A 14,364-nucleotide genomic window follows, 5' to 3' on the forward strand; every position below is an offset into this window, starting at 1 on the left:
GCTCAGAGTTGGGTAAATCCATGAAAATAGCAGCTCAGTTTTTCACAATAGGAATCTGAAAAGTCATTAAAACTTTAGAAACTGTTAAGAAACAAAAAAGAAAACAGTAAAAAAAAAAAAAAAGAGCCTTTCCTAGGTTATTTTTCATGTCTCAGCCTCTCTCCTCTCTGATCTGCCCCATCTCCAGTAAAGAATAAGATGCAACTAGAAAATGTTCCCAAAACATTCCAAAGAACAAAGATTGACTGAATCTCTGATTTTAAAAATTATTTATTAAGGAAAGGGAAGGTGGCACAGGTGTATAAAATCCTGTGTTGTGTCTTCCCAACAAGCAGAGTGAAAAATAAAAATACTTTCCTATGTAAACCCATTTCTCTTCCATGAAGGTTTGATGGCTGATGCAAAGTAAGAAAATCATATAAAATTAATGTATTTTCCACGGACTGGGAGCTCTGGGCAGTGTTTGCTGGGGGAGGTTCTGCCCTCCATGTGATGGGACATCCCTGTGCTCACATCCTGTGCACTCAGATGATTCCCAGGAACAGCTCTGCCCTAATTAACTTCATAAATGTTTGATGGTAAATGGTTTTGACTTATTTTCTGTGTGATCTCTAATTAGGTCCTTAAATGCTCCAGTATTGGTTTTTTTGCAAGGTAGAGGTCACTTTGGGATGCAGGTGATGAGAAGTGACCCCACCAGCAGGGCTGTGTTGCACAATGGGGGTGTTTATTTAATCGAGCTGTGGAACAGAAATCTCTGCCTTGCTTGGCAGGGCAGAGTTTGTCCAGCAGCAATGCTGCTATTTTTATGCCCTCCTTTGGGATTTGCCAGTTGTCCTTTCTGATTATTTTCTGGAATGGAGCTTCAAGAAACCTTGCCTGGTCTATTTACTACTCCTGGTTTCTGTCTTTTCAGGTTTCTGCATCGCCAGCGGCTACAGAACGAACAAATCCTCGTCCTAAAAAAGGTTTGTTTGAAGATCTGATTGTGTTTCTTGGGCAGGTTGGTTTTAAGGTTTCTTCTATAGTGTTTGCAGCTGTCTAGGAGGAAATAAATGTCCTCTGGGAAAAGAGGAGACTGTCTAGACTGTAATTTGCTGAGTACCAGTATTTTTCCAGGGTCTCTGTGAGCTCAGTGCTGTTCCTGGCTGACTTACCATAGCCACAGCCTGTATCATGTTTGCTTATAATCTGTGAGAGTGTTTATTTTATTGTGTACTTACTTGTGGGGCTGTTAATGGGTTTGATACTCATTTATCCTCTCAAATAATGACAGGTTTGTTTTGGGTCTTCAGAATGATGTCTTGCTCTGGAAATAATCTTGGGAAGCAAACATTCTGTCTTGTGGGGTTTTTTTATGTCACAGGTTCCAATTTTTGAAGTAAAAGTGATATCAAATCAGGCAGGTTGTGAGTTTAATTATAGCTTATTTGCTTTTGTTTGTTTCTTTTTAATAATGAAAATGTGTTAATTCACTCAGTGCAAATTGTTGCTTTGATGTCTTGGTTGAATCTGAACTGGAACAGGTACAATTTCTGGTGTTGGTTCCAAATGTTTGACCAAATCCTGCTGCTTTTTGAGGGATCTGGTAAATTCTTGAGCCTCTCCTTTTCTGCTTTCCCTCATTCTTGAGGCAGGACTTGTCCTGACACACACAGTGAGAGTTCCCTTCTCTGTGGCACTGCTTCCCTTCCAGCCCAGCTGTGCTCACTGCAGAGCTTTTGTGCCTACCTGAGCTGAGCTTTTGGGATGGTTTTTGATAGGTTCTCCTTTCTTGAGTGCACAGAGGGCCCCATCAATTCAGATTTTAGTTAGGAATATTTGCTCCCAGTGCCAGCAGCAGTGCTCCTTTTGCCTTGCCTTTGCATTCAGGGACCCTCAGCTGGTGAGCACAGCCCTCTGGCCATTTTCTGCCCTGGCAGAGTATTCCTGATGGGGAATGGCATGGAGCCTGCCTTGGGATAATACTGGCAGTAAAAAGGAGTTTGACTGGCAGCTGGGCCCTGCAATGACATTCTGCAATGACATTCTGCCTAACTGGGTTCTTTGTCCTGCATGTAGGCCTTGGGAAACTGGAAAAGCCACTTTGCTTTTGGGGAGTTCAAGCCAACCTTGCATAGTCCCAATTCCTGTAGGAGAATTGCAGCCCTTGAGCAGAGTGTGGCTGTCCTGGAGATGGGGCTTGGCTCAGCACAAGCCCAGGCCTCTTTGGGAGCTTGCCCAGAGCTGAGGAGAAGATTGCTACTGCTTCAGGCCTGCATGAAAGTAAAAATAACTCCCAAATTTACTTTTATCTTGACCCTCAACTCTTTCAGAGCAGTGATTGCTCTAAAATGACTCTAAATTGGTTACTTTGAGGCAATTAGTCTGACTTCCATGGAGGCACTGATGGGCTCCCTGGTGAGCTATTTCATCTCTATCCTTTCCTATAAAGGTTATGACTCCCATCTCATCCTCCATAACCCCCACCCTGCTCTGCCTCCTTGTGCAAGTCCCATTTATTTGTGGCTCTGGATCTCCCTTTTATACTGACACAACCCTTGACATCCAAGTAAACTAGGATGATTTTTAAAAAAAATCCTCTAGCCCGTGACTTTTGTAATTCTCTTTTCTGTCCTTTAAGGTAAATTGAGGCATCTCCAGGCCTGGCACACCTCGGCTTGTTCTGACTGAAATGCCTTCAAAGCCTTTGGGCTTTGCCATTTAATATTTGACTTCAGTGCAGCTGGGAAAGCTGATTTGAGCTGCCTGATCGTTAATCTCTGGGAAATGAGGGCAGCAAAAAGATTTGTACTTGGAGTGATGTAACTGTGTCCTCTGTGTGTGGGCGGGGGACTGAGGGCATGAAAAAGAGGAGGAGGGAGAAGGAAAGGATGTTGGATATTTTTTGGTGGAATTTGGCAGGAAAGAGCAGCATCTATTTCCCATGGCAGCTGCGTTTTTTTAATAGAATATTTGTAGAACATCTTAATTAAATATTTCATCCCATTTTAGTTTGGCTGAGGAGAATTACGATGAACTTTAGGAGCCAGGCTACATCAGTGCTGTTTGAACAGAAAAGTGCTGCTAAACTTATTTTAAACTGGCATTTTAAACATTGAATGGCCACTTTCTGAAGGCAGCAAATTGCCTTTTTATATTTGCATTGTGTTTTCAAGCAGGATAAAGCTTTAGTGTCAGTGTTTTCTCTAGCAAGAGAGATCCTGAGCTCAACATTAGCACAAACAGGTCTGTGAAATGCAGAGACCATGTGAACAGTTTGGTGTGGGTAAAATACATGCCCTAATAGAGCAATAATGGATGATGTGGCTGCACACAGGTGTAGCAGAGTGGGACCAAGCCATTGCTGAGGCCCTGTGTTAACCATCACAGTGCTGCATGCAGCCTGTCCAGCTTGTCTGTGTTTGTACTGGGCAGGAATGAGGCATTAAATGTGTGTTTCTGAGAATGGAGTCTCAAATTTGCCAAAAATCATTGGAATGACAAAATACCCATGAGGTTTGTAGCTTTAACCAGAGGCCACATTTTCAGTGATGCAGGTCTGATATATTGAACCTGGATTTTGTAGCTTCCCCTCACTGTTCCTTACTTTCCACTGGATATATTGAGCATGAATTGAGGAGCTTCTCCTCATTGCTCCTTGCTTTCCACTGGATATATTGAACCTGAATTGAGTAACTTCTCACTGTTTCTTACTTTCCATTGGATATATTGAACCTGAATTTTGTAGCTTCCCTTCACTGTTCCTTGCTTTCCACTGGATATATTGAACCTGAATTGAGTGGTTTCCCCTCACTGTTCCTTGCTTTCCACTGGATATATTGAACATGAATTGAGTGGTTTCCCCTCACTGTTCCTTGCTTTCCATTGGATATATTGAACCTGAATTGAGGAGCTTCCCCTCCCTCTTCTTGCTTTCCTCCCATGATCCTGCCTGTGAGCCAAGAAAAGGTGTAACCTACAACCAGAGTTTAGCAACTGCATTGTTTGGCTCTTAGAAGGATAATGTTGAGTTTGGAGGTGGAATTTGCTCATGAAGTAGCTGATACATCATGTTGGGCTGCCAAAGCCTGAAAGTTGGGATTTGGGAGGGTCAGGCCTGTGGGCAGGCCAGCTCTGAGGGAAGAGGATGAGTGTTCAGCAAGGTTCTGGAGCAGATGGTGTTGGTGGAATCAGGTTTGAGATCTCTCCATGCAATGATCTGAATTAACAGCTCGGGTGGAGGTGACTCCCTCCAAGTATCTGTGGCCACCCTTGGTGACAATTGTCCCTCAGCAGCTGACACAGGAGTAGCATTCATTATTTTGTCCTTTATCCCCTGTTGGGAGAGCTGCTCCCAAAATCAGTTCCCTTTGTTGCTCCATCCATAACTCTCCCTCTGTTGATCCCCAGGCAACTGAGGGTGGAATAAATAAATTCAAGCTCTGTTCCTTGAAGTGATAAGGAGTTCATGTCAGTCTGCTGAGGTGGGGTTTTAATCTCCCTCCTGCATTCTAAATTAATCAGATATTTTCCTAAATGCTTTACTGGTTTGGAATTGAGATAGGCTGTCTCCCATCTTCTCACTTTCTTTTTCCCACACAGGCAAATCAAATAATTTTATAGGATCTGATGGTACTGGAGTGGAGAATTGCTTTTACCAGCTTGTATTGTTGATTTTTATGGAACATAACTCAAATTTATTTCCCTTTATTGTGGAAAAAACGTTTAGAAAGAAAGTTCTGTGCTCGTGTTTATCTAATAACAGTTCAGAGGTTAATGGGACAATTTTAAATGCATTTGGATTTCTACATGAATATGAGACCTCAGACTTTCTGAGATGCACTGATGGTGTTTTAATGACAAGGCAGAATCCTAAATATGTACACAGTATAATAAACTCACTGAAGCAAAATTGATTTTGCTTGAATCACTGGGAAGAACTTGTCCTAAAAATCCATTAATCTGTCAAGAATGAGAATTCTGAATTCTCATCAACCACCTCTACACTTACCACAGGAAGGGTCAGGTAAATAATTTTCAAAATGAAAACCCTGTAAAACTATTAGCAGACATCAAGTGTTCTCCTGGGCCTGGGCAATGGGGTATTTTTTGGGTGCTTTGTAGGTTTGAAGGAAGGATTTATCTGTGACCTTTGGCAAAGTGCTCTGGCTTTTGTTGCTTTCCATTTATCAACCACAAGCTTGGCCTAATATCCAGTGACAGGTTTTGGATGCTGCAGGCTTTTCGTTAACAAAACATTTGGAGACATGAAATGAAAAGTATCATATAAATGGATGTATTACAATGCACTGCTTGGCCTGTTGGGTGGTGGCTCTGGTTAGGAGGTGCCAGTGGCAATAAACAATCTCAAAATGTGGCTGTTAATAATGCTAATAAATAATAATGCAATAAATAATAATAAGTAATGCTCAGATGATGCAGAAATAGGTAAGTGGCTTTTGATGAGCTGTCCTGTCTCTCTCTGGGTGGCTGCTGCTTGCCCAGATGAACCAGTGGGGATTCCTCCTGCTCCTGCAGATGCTTTAAGGGATTCTGTGAGTATTTAATCTGAAGAGCAGGAGCTCTCTACCCCGTGGAGTCGATTCCATGCACTTGCAGTGCTGATCATTTCTGAATTTCTGATACAGTTTCTTAAATCAATATAAATCCATTCTTTGAGCTGGCTTCAAAGCTGCCTTTGAACTTGTAAGAGTGAAGCTGCCTGAGAAATCCAGATAAAAACAACCCCCTTGAGTTAAATTAATTAATACTTCTAAGTGTGTCAGAAAGAAAAGGCCACAGTGGGAATGTCGTGGTCGGAGGGAGCCAATCCAGCCCTTATCTGTCCATACCCATTCGCTTCCATTTGGCCACATGCAAGCCATGATCTTTTAGTTCCATTTGAACCCCCAACCTTGTGGGAAGAAATTGGTTCCTAAATAAGCTAGATTAGTTGGTAATTACATCATTGTTTTATGTAAGAGACTTGGGTATTTCCATCTCGCCGATAAGTGGGGAGCAGTGAGTGCTGTGGGTGATGCTCAGGATCTGATGCAGCTGCTAGTTTTGAGTAGTGAGATTAAAAAATGGATTATCATTTCTGGGTAATTAAATTCTATAATATCCTTCACTTCATCCTCTTCTCCCCAGAATAACAGCCCAGTAATCCCTGCACTGCAAAGAACTGGTAATATTTAAATTGGAATGTGCTAGCACAGCTCTGCCCTCTTGTGTGTGTATATTAATATCTGTGCTGAGAGGAGCAGGGAATCCTTTGCAGACAGCACAACAGGGAACGTTTTAGTGCCAGTTTTTAAAACAGGTAAATTCATTTTTTGAAGCTTCTTTGAAAGTCCTTGGTGCCAGGCAAGTGTCTTCTGATTTTAAAGCCTTCAGCTGCAGTTTTTTGGCGTGCTGCATACAGATAAAATAGCATCTCCTGGTGGGAATTTAAAAATAATTCTGTAAAAATAGTAAGTGACAAATTTAGGAAGGGTGGGATTCATCTCTCTGCACTGAGATGTCTCTGATGCAGAGCAAGTCTCAGCAGATCACCCGTGCTCCCTGTTCAGTCAGTGCAAAGGGCATCTGTGCCATTCCCTGACCTCTGCCGGACACCTGTGCTGGGATGAATCCCTTCCTAAGGATGCCTCTTCCTCTCCTTTACCTTGGAGACAGCCCAAGGCAAGTCCCTCATATCTTTATTTTCAGACACTTGAAGGAGATGCAGCTCACTCAAGAGTCAGAATTCCCAATGTCTGTGCAGCTGGAATTTGAGCATCTGAGTCTTTAGTGACAGAATCACCTGTTGTATTTAGCCCAGCTCTCCAACAGCATCTGTGGCACAGGAATGACAGGACATGTTGAGCAAGGAGCAGTTCATTGAGGGCTTTTTGAATAAAAAATGTCTCCATTCACTCCTTGCAGGGCTTGTCCCCTTCACTGCCAACGCTTCCAGCTGCGTTACACACACTGCAAGTCCTGGGATTTTGTCACTGGTTTATTCATAAATCTCAATAATTTCATTCCCTGCATGACTGTGATTCATTTTTATACTTCTAATTAGAAGGAGGCAGAGTGTGCTTCTGTGACTGTGTAATTAAAGACTGTGTCATTAACACATTTGTGCAGTAGGGAAGAGTGAAGGTGCACAGGCAAATGCTCATCCTGGGATAGGCTGGGATTTCCCTCCTGGAAAACTCCATCCTGAGGCAATGAGGCTGGAAGAACTCTAACTATAGGGTCTTGTGTAGGAAGTATTGAAACATTTGCAAGACCAGCTTCTATATTTTTTTGTGTAAATATATCTATGTTCTTATAATATTCCTTCAATGTAACATTCTTTGGCAGTGGATGAACTGAGGACAGGTTCTAGGTGCTATTCATTATGGAGAAGGAAATTTCAAAGACTGATGTGGCTGGATTCTGCTCCTCTCCATGCTGGAATTTTATTTTGCTTTCTAAAGGAAAAGCTTTTCTTACAAATGCCTTACAACTATTTTAGTTTCAATTTTCATGTAAAATACCTCATGCTGTAGACAGAAAAAGACTAAGCATAGGACTTAAAGCCAGAGGAGGGATTAGAACTGGAAATCCCCAAATGACTTTGCTCCTGATGCTGGAATTAATGAGAAGCTGGTTATTTTGGGAATGCCTGCAGCCACTTTGTGGGGGAAATATCTCCCATGCCAGTGTTGCTGTGGGAGGAGCCAGCAGTGAGTATCTCAGACCACCTGTGCTGTTCATAAGGGATTTATTTTATTGCCATGCCTTTGCCATGGTGTGCTCTGCTCCCCAAATCTGGGAACAGACACCCAGAGAGGGCTCAGACTCCACCTTGCCTACAAGGGTACAAGGCAGCAAGCAGAATGTGGTTTAAAGAGAGAAGAGTTGGGATGTCATGCCAGGACCTGGATCCTTGAGTATCTCCAAGTGTGGTGTCTGCATCCTCAGGGACTTAAGAACTGCCATATAAAGTAGCCTTGGTTTTTGATTTTTCCCCTATTTTTTGATTTTCCTCTGTTCTGAGCACATCTCTGCTCAGCAGTCAGCACTGATGGTCAAAACTGGCTCATAAAGAGCAAACAGACTTTCTGTTCTCATTTTTCAGAAAAACCACACTTTTTCAAATTTCTTTTTAAAGGTATTTGTTACTAAACCTCTCTCCAGTGTTATTTGTTTGAATCAAATTTTAGACTTGAATTGAGCATTATCAGGCTTGATATAAACTTTTTATGGAGTAACGATCAGGATCATGTACTTGTGTTAACGATGTTTGTCAATCTCATCCCCCCCAGATGGACTCAGGACTGGCCAGTGGTATCTCACCAGCCTCCTGCTGATATCAGAGATGTCCCAGTGACCAAACTGGTTCTGCCCTGGGAGCCTCACTGTCACTGGGAGGTCCAGGGGGATGACAAGTGTGTGCTTATTTACAGATCATCCCCCTTCACCTTCAGGTTGAACTTGAGCAGCATGTAGAAGAACACAAATAATTAATTAAATCAATTCTGTTTATATAGCAAATTAATTGAATAATCAGGGTATTTATTTCATAAAGGAAGCCATCTTTCTTTGGAGTAACTCAGAACTGTAAATGTCTTAAATCAGAAAAACCCCACAAATCTGAGTAAGCAACTCAATGAGATTTATGCAGTGCATAGTAGCAAGAGAAAATGCCCCTTCTTCCCTGTGCCCTAGAGTATAAATCAGATCTAAGATACAATTTTGAAGTCTTTCATCTATCCCTGGCTAATTTTCCTGCAGGGGGAGGTGGAGAGTCAGAAATGTTGCTTTTTTTTGTTGTTGTTTAAACCGCTGTTTTCCAGGCTCCTTCCAGCTTTCCCTGCACCTCGTGGAGCTATTAAACCGTGGGAGGCAGCTCCAGGCATGAGTTACAGCTGCAGCCAGCACCGGGCTGTGTGTGATGAGTTTTATTAACCCCAGCTGACTGTAAATAACCAGCAACCACACGGCTTTAGGGCTTGATTTAAAGGTGCTCCAGCAACAATTTGCAAACAGGAAAACACAAGGAAGAGGGATTAAACAGAGAACAGCTGCAGTGTAAAGCTGGTCTTTTTTTTTGTTGTTGTTTATATCCATTTTAGAGGGGTTTGTGCATACAAACACCTCTATTCTCACATATATTCCCTCACACATGGTGAGTGAAATACAGCTCGTAGAGCCTCTTCTGAGTGCTGGGTTTTGGGGTTATTTTTCATTATTACTGAGTTTTGAATACATTAACAGCTCCATTTTCAAACTCCAAGGATGGATCTGGGCGTAGGAAGAGCAATGTTCCTGTGCTACTTTTCTTTCAAAGCTCTAATGTATTTATACTGCCACAGTCTCAGTAAAAGAGTCTGAGGAAGGAAGAGGATTTCTTGTCAAATTTGGCTCTGCTAGAAATTTGTAGGATGCTCTTCTCACACCAAGGCAGTCTGTTAGTTTTAAATCTTGATAAGAAGATTGATATTAGAGCTTACAAATGCTTTCTCTCCATTATCATACCTTGTTTCAGAAAATCCAATTCCCTGCAGGGCTGTGTTGCTCTGTAGAAGCTGTTGGAGTGTGTGCCCTTTATTTTAATGTTATTTTTGCCCAGAAGGGGCTCATTCCCTCCCTGACACTGGATTTCCAAACGGGAGCGGAATTCCTGGCGTTGGCAGCTTGTGAAGCTCAAGGCAAAAAGGAGACAGCACAGATGGGCTCATCCTCCCTATCCATGTTTATTTAAATGGATAGGAGAGCACAGAGCTGTGTTTTGGCTCTAACCACAGCTATGCCTGCACCTTCCCCAGGCTCTGGGAGTGGAAATAATGGTAATCCTGGCAGGAATGTCAGCACACAGCCACAGGAGGCTGGGCTGGGAGGGTGGGATGGGGCTGCTGCTGCTCCCACAGAATTCCATGTGCTGCCTCTCAGATGCGGATGCTCTCCTGCAGAGACAACTGGGTAGTCTTTATGCCATTGGGAGTTTGCCATTAAGGCAATGACCAGAATAACTTGGAAGTGGGGATTGAATGTCCAAACCCATCCAGTCCTGCTGCTGTGTGTCCCAGCGAGCCTGGCCTGGTGATGGGAGCTGAAAATCTGCATCTCTCTTTACCACAGCACCTTGCTCTGACTTCTACAGAGCAAGGTGCTGTGGTTTGGAACTGCCAGAGGGCAGGGGTGGATGGGATATTGGGAAGAAATCCCTGGCTGTGAGAGTGGACAGGCCCTGGCACAGGGTGCCCAGAGCAGCTGTGGCTGCCCCTGCATCCCTGGCAGTGCCCAAGGCCAGGTTGGACAGGGCTTGGAGATTAAGATGGTTGTGGCTCTGGAGAGGTGTGTAAATAATTTCCATTAATTCTTTCTGCATCTGAATAGAGCACAGAGCCTGGTAATAATCCTTGACGTCCGACAGCCATTTTTGGGGGGATCAGATATGTTCTTGTGTCAAATTTAATTGTGAATTTAGACATAGATATCGGAAAGAAATTCTTGACTGTGAGGGGGGGGAGGCCCTGGCACAGGGTGTCCAGAGCAGCTGTGGCTGCCCCTGCATCCCTGGAAGTGTCCAAGGCCAGGTTGGACAGGGCTTGGAGCAATCTGGGATAGTGGGAGTTGTCCCTGCCCATGGCAGGGGAGTTGGACTTGATTATCTTTAAGGTCCTTCCAACCCAAACCATCCTGTGATCCTGATTCACTTTATGATGTTCTTTTGTGCTTCTGCTGCCTCAATATCAAAATGTCACAATAGAGAATTGAGGCACTGCCTGGGTGTTTGTTAGTTTTGAAAATATCTCTGTTCTTGGATGATGCTGTTTTGCAACATGTAATTTTGAATTAGCATTTGGAAAGAGACAACTGAATCCTGTTGGAAAACCTATCCCACATATGTGGTACCTTCCACAAGGGATCCAGGCTGTGGCTCAGGAAGCTACTGCAGAATAAAAAAATTAAAAATACTTCTATTTAACTGCCTTTGCAAAGCTTTTCTGTCCTCTCTTTGTGCTGTATGTTATGTGTGCTTTAGGTTATTGGGGATTTTGGGCCATAAGTTCTTCTTGTGTCTTCTTGAGTCTTTTGCCCCTTTGCTGCTCTTGCTCAGGCTGCTGCAGGTTGGGTTCAGAGCTGGAAGGGGTGAACTGGGGCTTGGACCCTTTCCAATAATCTGGATTGGAAGGAGGGCTGGGCTCTGGACTGTTTTTTTCTCTCTGAGATGTCTAAAACTTTTTCTTGAGCCACTTTTTACTGCTGGTGCTTTAGCAAGCATTTCCCCATGAAATCTCATAGGAGCTTCTGGGGCCTTTTTCCCCCTCTTATTTTTACAGCAATTTAAAGCCCTTTTATTAAATCCAAACCCCCCTGTTTGATAGTTCATCCCTAAGCTATAATTACCCAATATGAAGATGCAAGCACAAAATAATTACCTAGGGAGGTTTGCACAAAAGGGAATAACTCATTATTATTTTTTCCAGTCCTCTGAGAAAATCTGTAAGAGGAGGAATAAAGGGAAGAGTGATGATAGAGCAGCACAGATACAAACCTGATGATCTTACTCTGATTCTGTCAGGGTTTCTGCTCCAGTGGCTTCCTTAAAGGAGCATTGTCAGAAAGAAAAATCACACTGCTGGAAGTGGCTCGTGCAATCAATCACTGGCCAGCGAGGGGATCAGATGGATTCCCTTTTGAATTCAACCAAAACACACTTCAAAGGCACTTAATCATATTTTTGGTGGCTGACTCCCTGGCACAGGACTTTTGTAGTCCCACAAAAGAGAGGCTGAAAGACAATTATGCAAGTTATAAACTCTTTTTGATGTAGATACCAAGTTCTTTGATGATTGTGTTTTCCTGATCTGGCCTTTGGGCAGATTGATTTACAGCAAATAATGGCTTTTTGTTTCTTCACTGCTAGAAGGATCTAAACCACACTTTTGCAACCTGTGCCTGTGCAGTGCCTGACAAAGAAAAGTGGTGTGTCTTCATCCAGCAGTGACATAGGAGAAAATCCTGAAGGTCCATATATTGAAGAAGGTGTTTTATTCCCTTTCTCTGGAGCTAGAGACCCAAATAGCCAGGCATTTGTATTTCCATTTTCTTCAGGAGAATGCAGTGACCCATTGCACTGTGACAGCCCTTATCAGCAGGCTGAGGGAGCAAACCTGAGGGAGATAAATACACCAGGAGCGGGTATCCACTGCTTTGTGGGAAATCAGGAATGCACATTAAGTGGTTGAGATTCTGGAGAGGTGTGTAAATAATTTCCATCAATTCTTTCTGCATCTGAATAGAGCATAGAACCTGGTAATAATCCTTTACTTCCCACACCCATTTTTGGGGGGATCAGATATGTTCCTGTGTCAAATTTAACCATGAATTTTGTCATAGATTTTGGAAAACATCAGAATTGTTCATCTGCTTTCAATTTGCTTGTCTTAGGGAGAAAGAAGAAAAAAAGTGATTTGTGTCTCCTCAGTCAGCCTTGTTGCTATTTCCAAATGACTTTTTAGGAGCATAAAATCTCCCTGTGTTTTCCCAATCACACGGAGTTTTCCTCAGCTCACAGGTGCATCCCTGGGGGAAGCAGAGCTGGTTTATCTGCAGATGCCAGCACTGCTCACTCCTGGGGCTCACAGTGCCTTTTCATTTCTCCATTTTCTCTCCATCCCAGCACTTTTGGGCAGCTCCTTGGGTTTCCCCTTTCCCTTTGCAGCCTGTTGTTCTGCTCAGCCCTCAGTCTGATGTTCAGCATTTCTTCCTTCCCATCCCTGTTCCCAGCAGGCGTTTCCATGGTGTGGGAGTGGAGTATAACATCCTTCTTGTCTCATAAGTGTGAAAAAGCTCTTTCCTTCAGGAATTAAACAAGCAATCCTCCATCCCCTCTCTGATGTACTGGCATCTTATCTTAGCCCACAGCACCGGTGTATATTTTAACCTTTAATGGTACTTTTTACCTTCCCAGTAAGGCATGAACAGATGGTTGGAGACCTGTGGGGTGTGTCTGGAGTTCTTTTGACTATTCCCTATTTCAGACAGCTGCAGGATTTGCTGATTTGAGGCTGTATTAATAGGCACAAAATGGTGAAGGATACTTCAGTTCTGACTGTTAGTGGAATGTTGATGGGTACATAGAGTTTGCAGTGTCTGTCTTTAAATCCATACTTACAGAAGAAGGTGGGAGCTGCCCAGGTGTGTCAGGTTTGGTGTTTTTATGTCAGGTAGTGGCACCAGGAGATGCCAGGCAGGAAAGGGCACACAGGTCCAGCTGCTTTTACAGAATCCCAGACTGGTTTGGGTTGGAAGGGACCTTAAAGCCCATCTGCCCCCATCCCCTGCCATGGGCAGGGACACCTTCCACTGTCCCAGGCTGCTCCAAGCCCCATCCAGGCTGGCCTTGGACACTTCCAGGGATGGGACAGAGCGTTTCCAGCATCCCCAGGTGCTGTGTGTCTGTCACACCCTGGCACTGGTAATAACCTGCACAGGGAAGTAATTACAGAGTGTCAGTGAATTTGGTAGCCCCTGAATGGGCTTCAGATGTGAAATAGTGGGATTTCCATCAATTTGTGGCTATTTAGGCAGCCTCTTGACTCTTCCCTTCATCCTTGCACTCTAAGAAGGACAAATGGGAAACATAAAGCTATCAGAAATCAATTAATCTGATCTGGGAACACGTTTATTAAAATGCTTTACTTACAAAGATCCAGATACTCCACAGCAGAGCAGAATTCGGGAATGTTTGGATCCCTGATCTGTGCATTTCTGTAGGCTTAGCCTGTTTGCATTACTCTTTTGTTTGGATTACTCTTTTGTGTGTTTGGATTACTTTTTTGTTTGGACTGCAAGCTTTCTATTTGTTTTAGGGTAGTTGAACCTTCTTTAGAAACTATTTGACCTTAAATTGCTAGTGTGCACATTTAATTCTCAGCTCTAATATAAATCTAGATGGATATTCTGGAATTTAAGAAAGAAAAACCAAGAAAATGAGAATGGCTTTGTGAAATGTTTTCCAAATTCAACAGCTGAAGGATCCTGGATTTAGGAGCTCTAAGTGAAACTGGACTTGATGTGGGTTATGGGGGAGAGCCTGGTGTGCTCCAGAGGCGATCAAAGCTCAGCCATTCCAAAAGATAATTACACTTGGCACCAGCCCTTCCCCCTGCAGGGTTTCTTCTTCCTCACCTCTGATGGCAAAGGGCCCCCGGGCTCCCCAGTGCCACCTTCTGCTCTGTGCTGCTGGAGCTGAGCCAGCGTGTCCAGGGGTGGCTCTGCTCTGTGTCGTGCTCCAGAGAGCTGGAGGAGGTGTCCCTGTGCCGTGTCCCTGTGCCGTGTCCCTGTGCCGTGTGCCCTGTGCCGTGTACCCTGTGCCGTGTACCCTGTGCCGTGTGCCCT

At 43.6% G+C, this 14,364-nt stretch overlaps 1 protein-coding gene across 1 annotated transcript in view; it reads left to right on the forward strand.

Annotated features, from left to right (window-relative positions):
• Positions 1-808: 808 nt before the first annotated feature.
• The window catches only part of BBS4 (Bardet-Biedl syndrome 4), a 35,332-nt gene continuing 21,776 nt past the window's right edge, over positions 809-14,364 (forward strand). The window contains exon 1 of the mRNA XM_014309012.2: positions 809-968. Within this exon, the coding sequence (XP_014164487.1) occupies positions 809-968 (160 nt within the window). The remainder of the gene's footprint in view (positions 969-14,364) is intronic.

This window comes from Geospiza fortis, unplaced genomic scaffold (assembly GCF_000277835.1).
Source record: "Geospiza fortis unplaced genomic scaffold, GeoFor_1.0 scaffold317, whole genome shotgun sequence".
NCBI lineage: Eukaryota > Metazoa > Chordata > Aves > Passeriformes > Thraupidae > Geospiza > Geospiza fortis.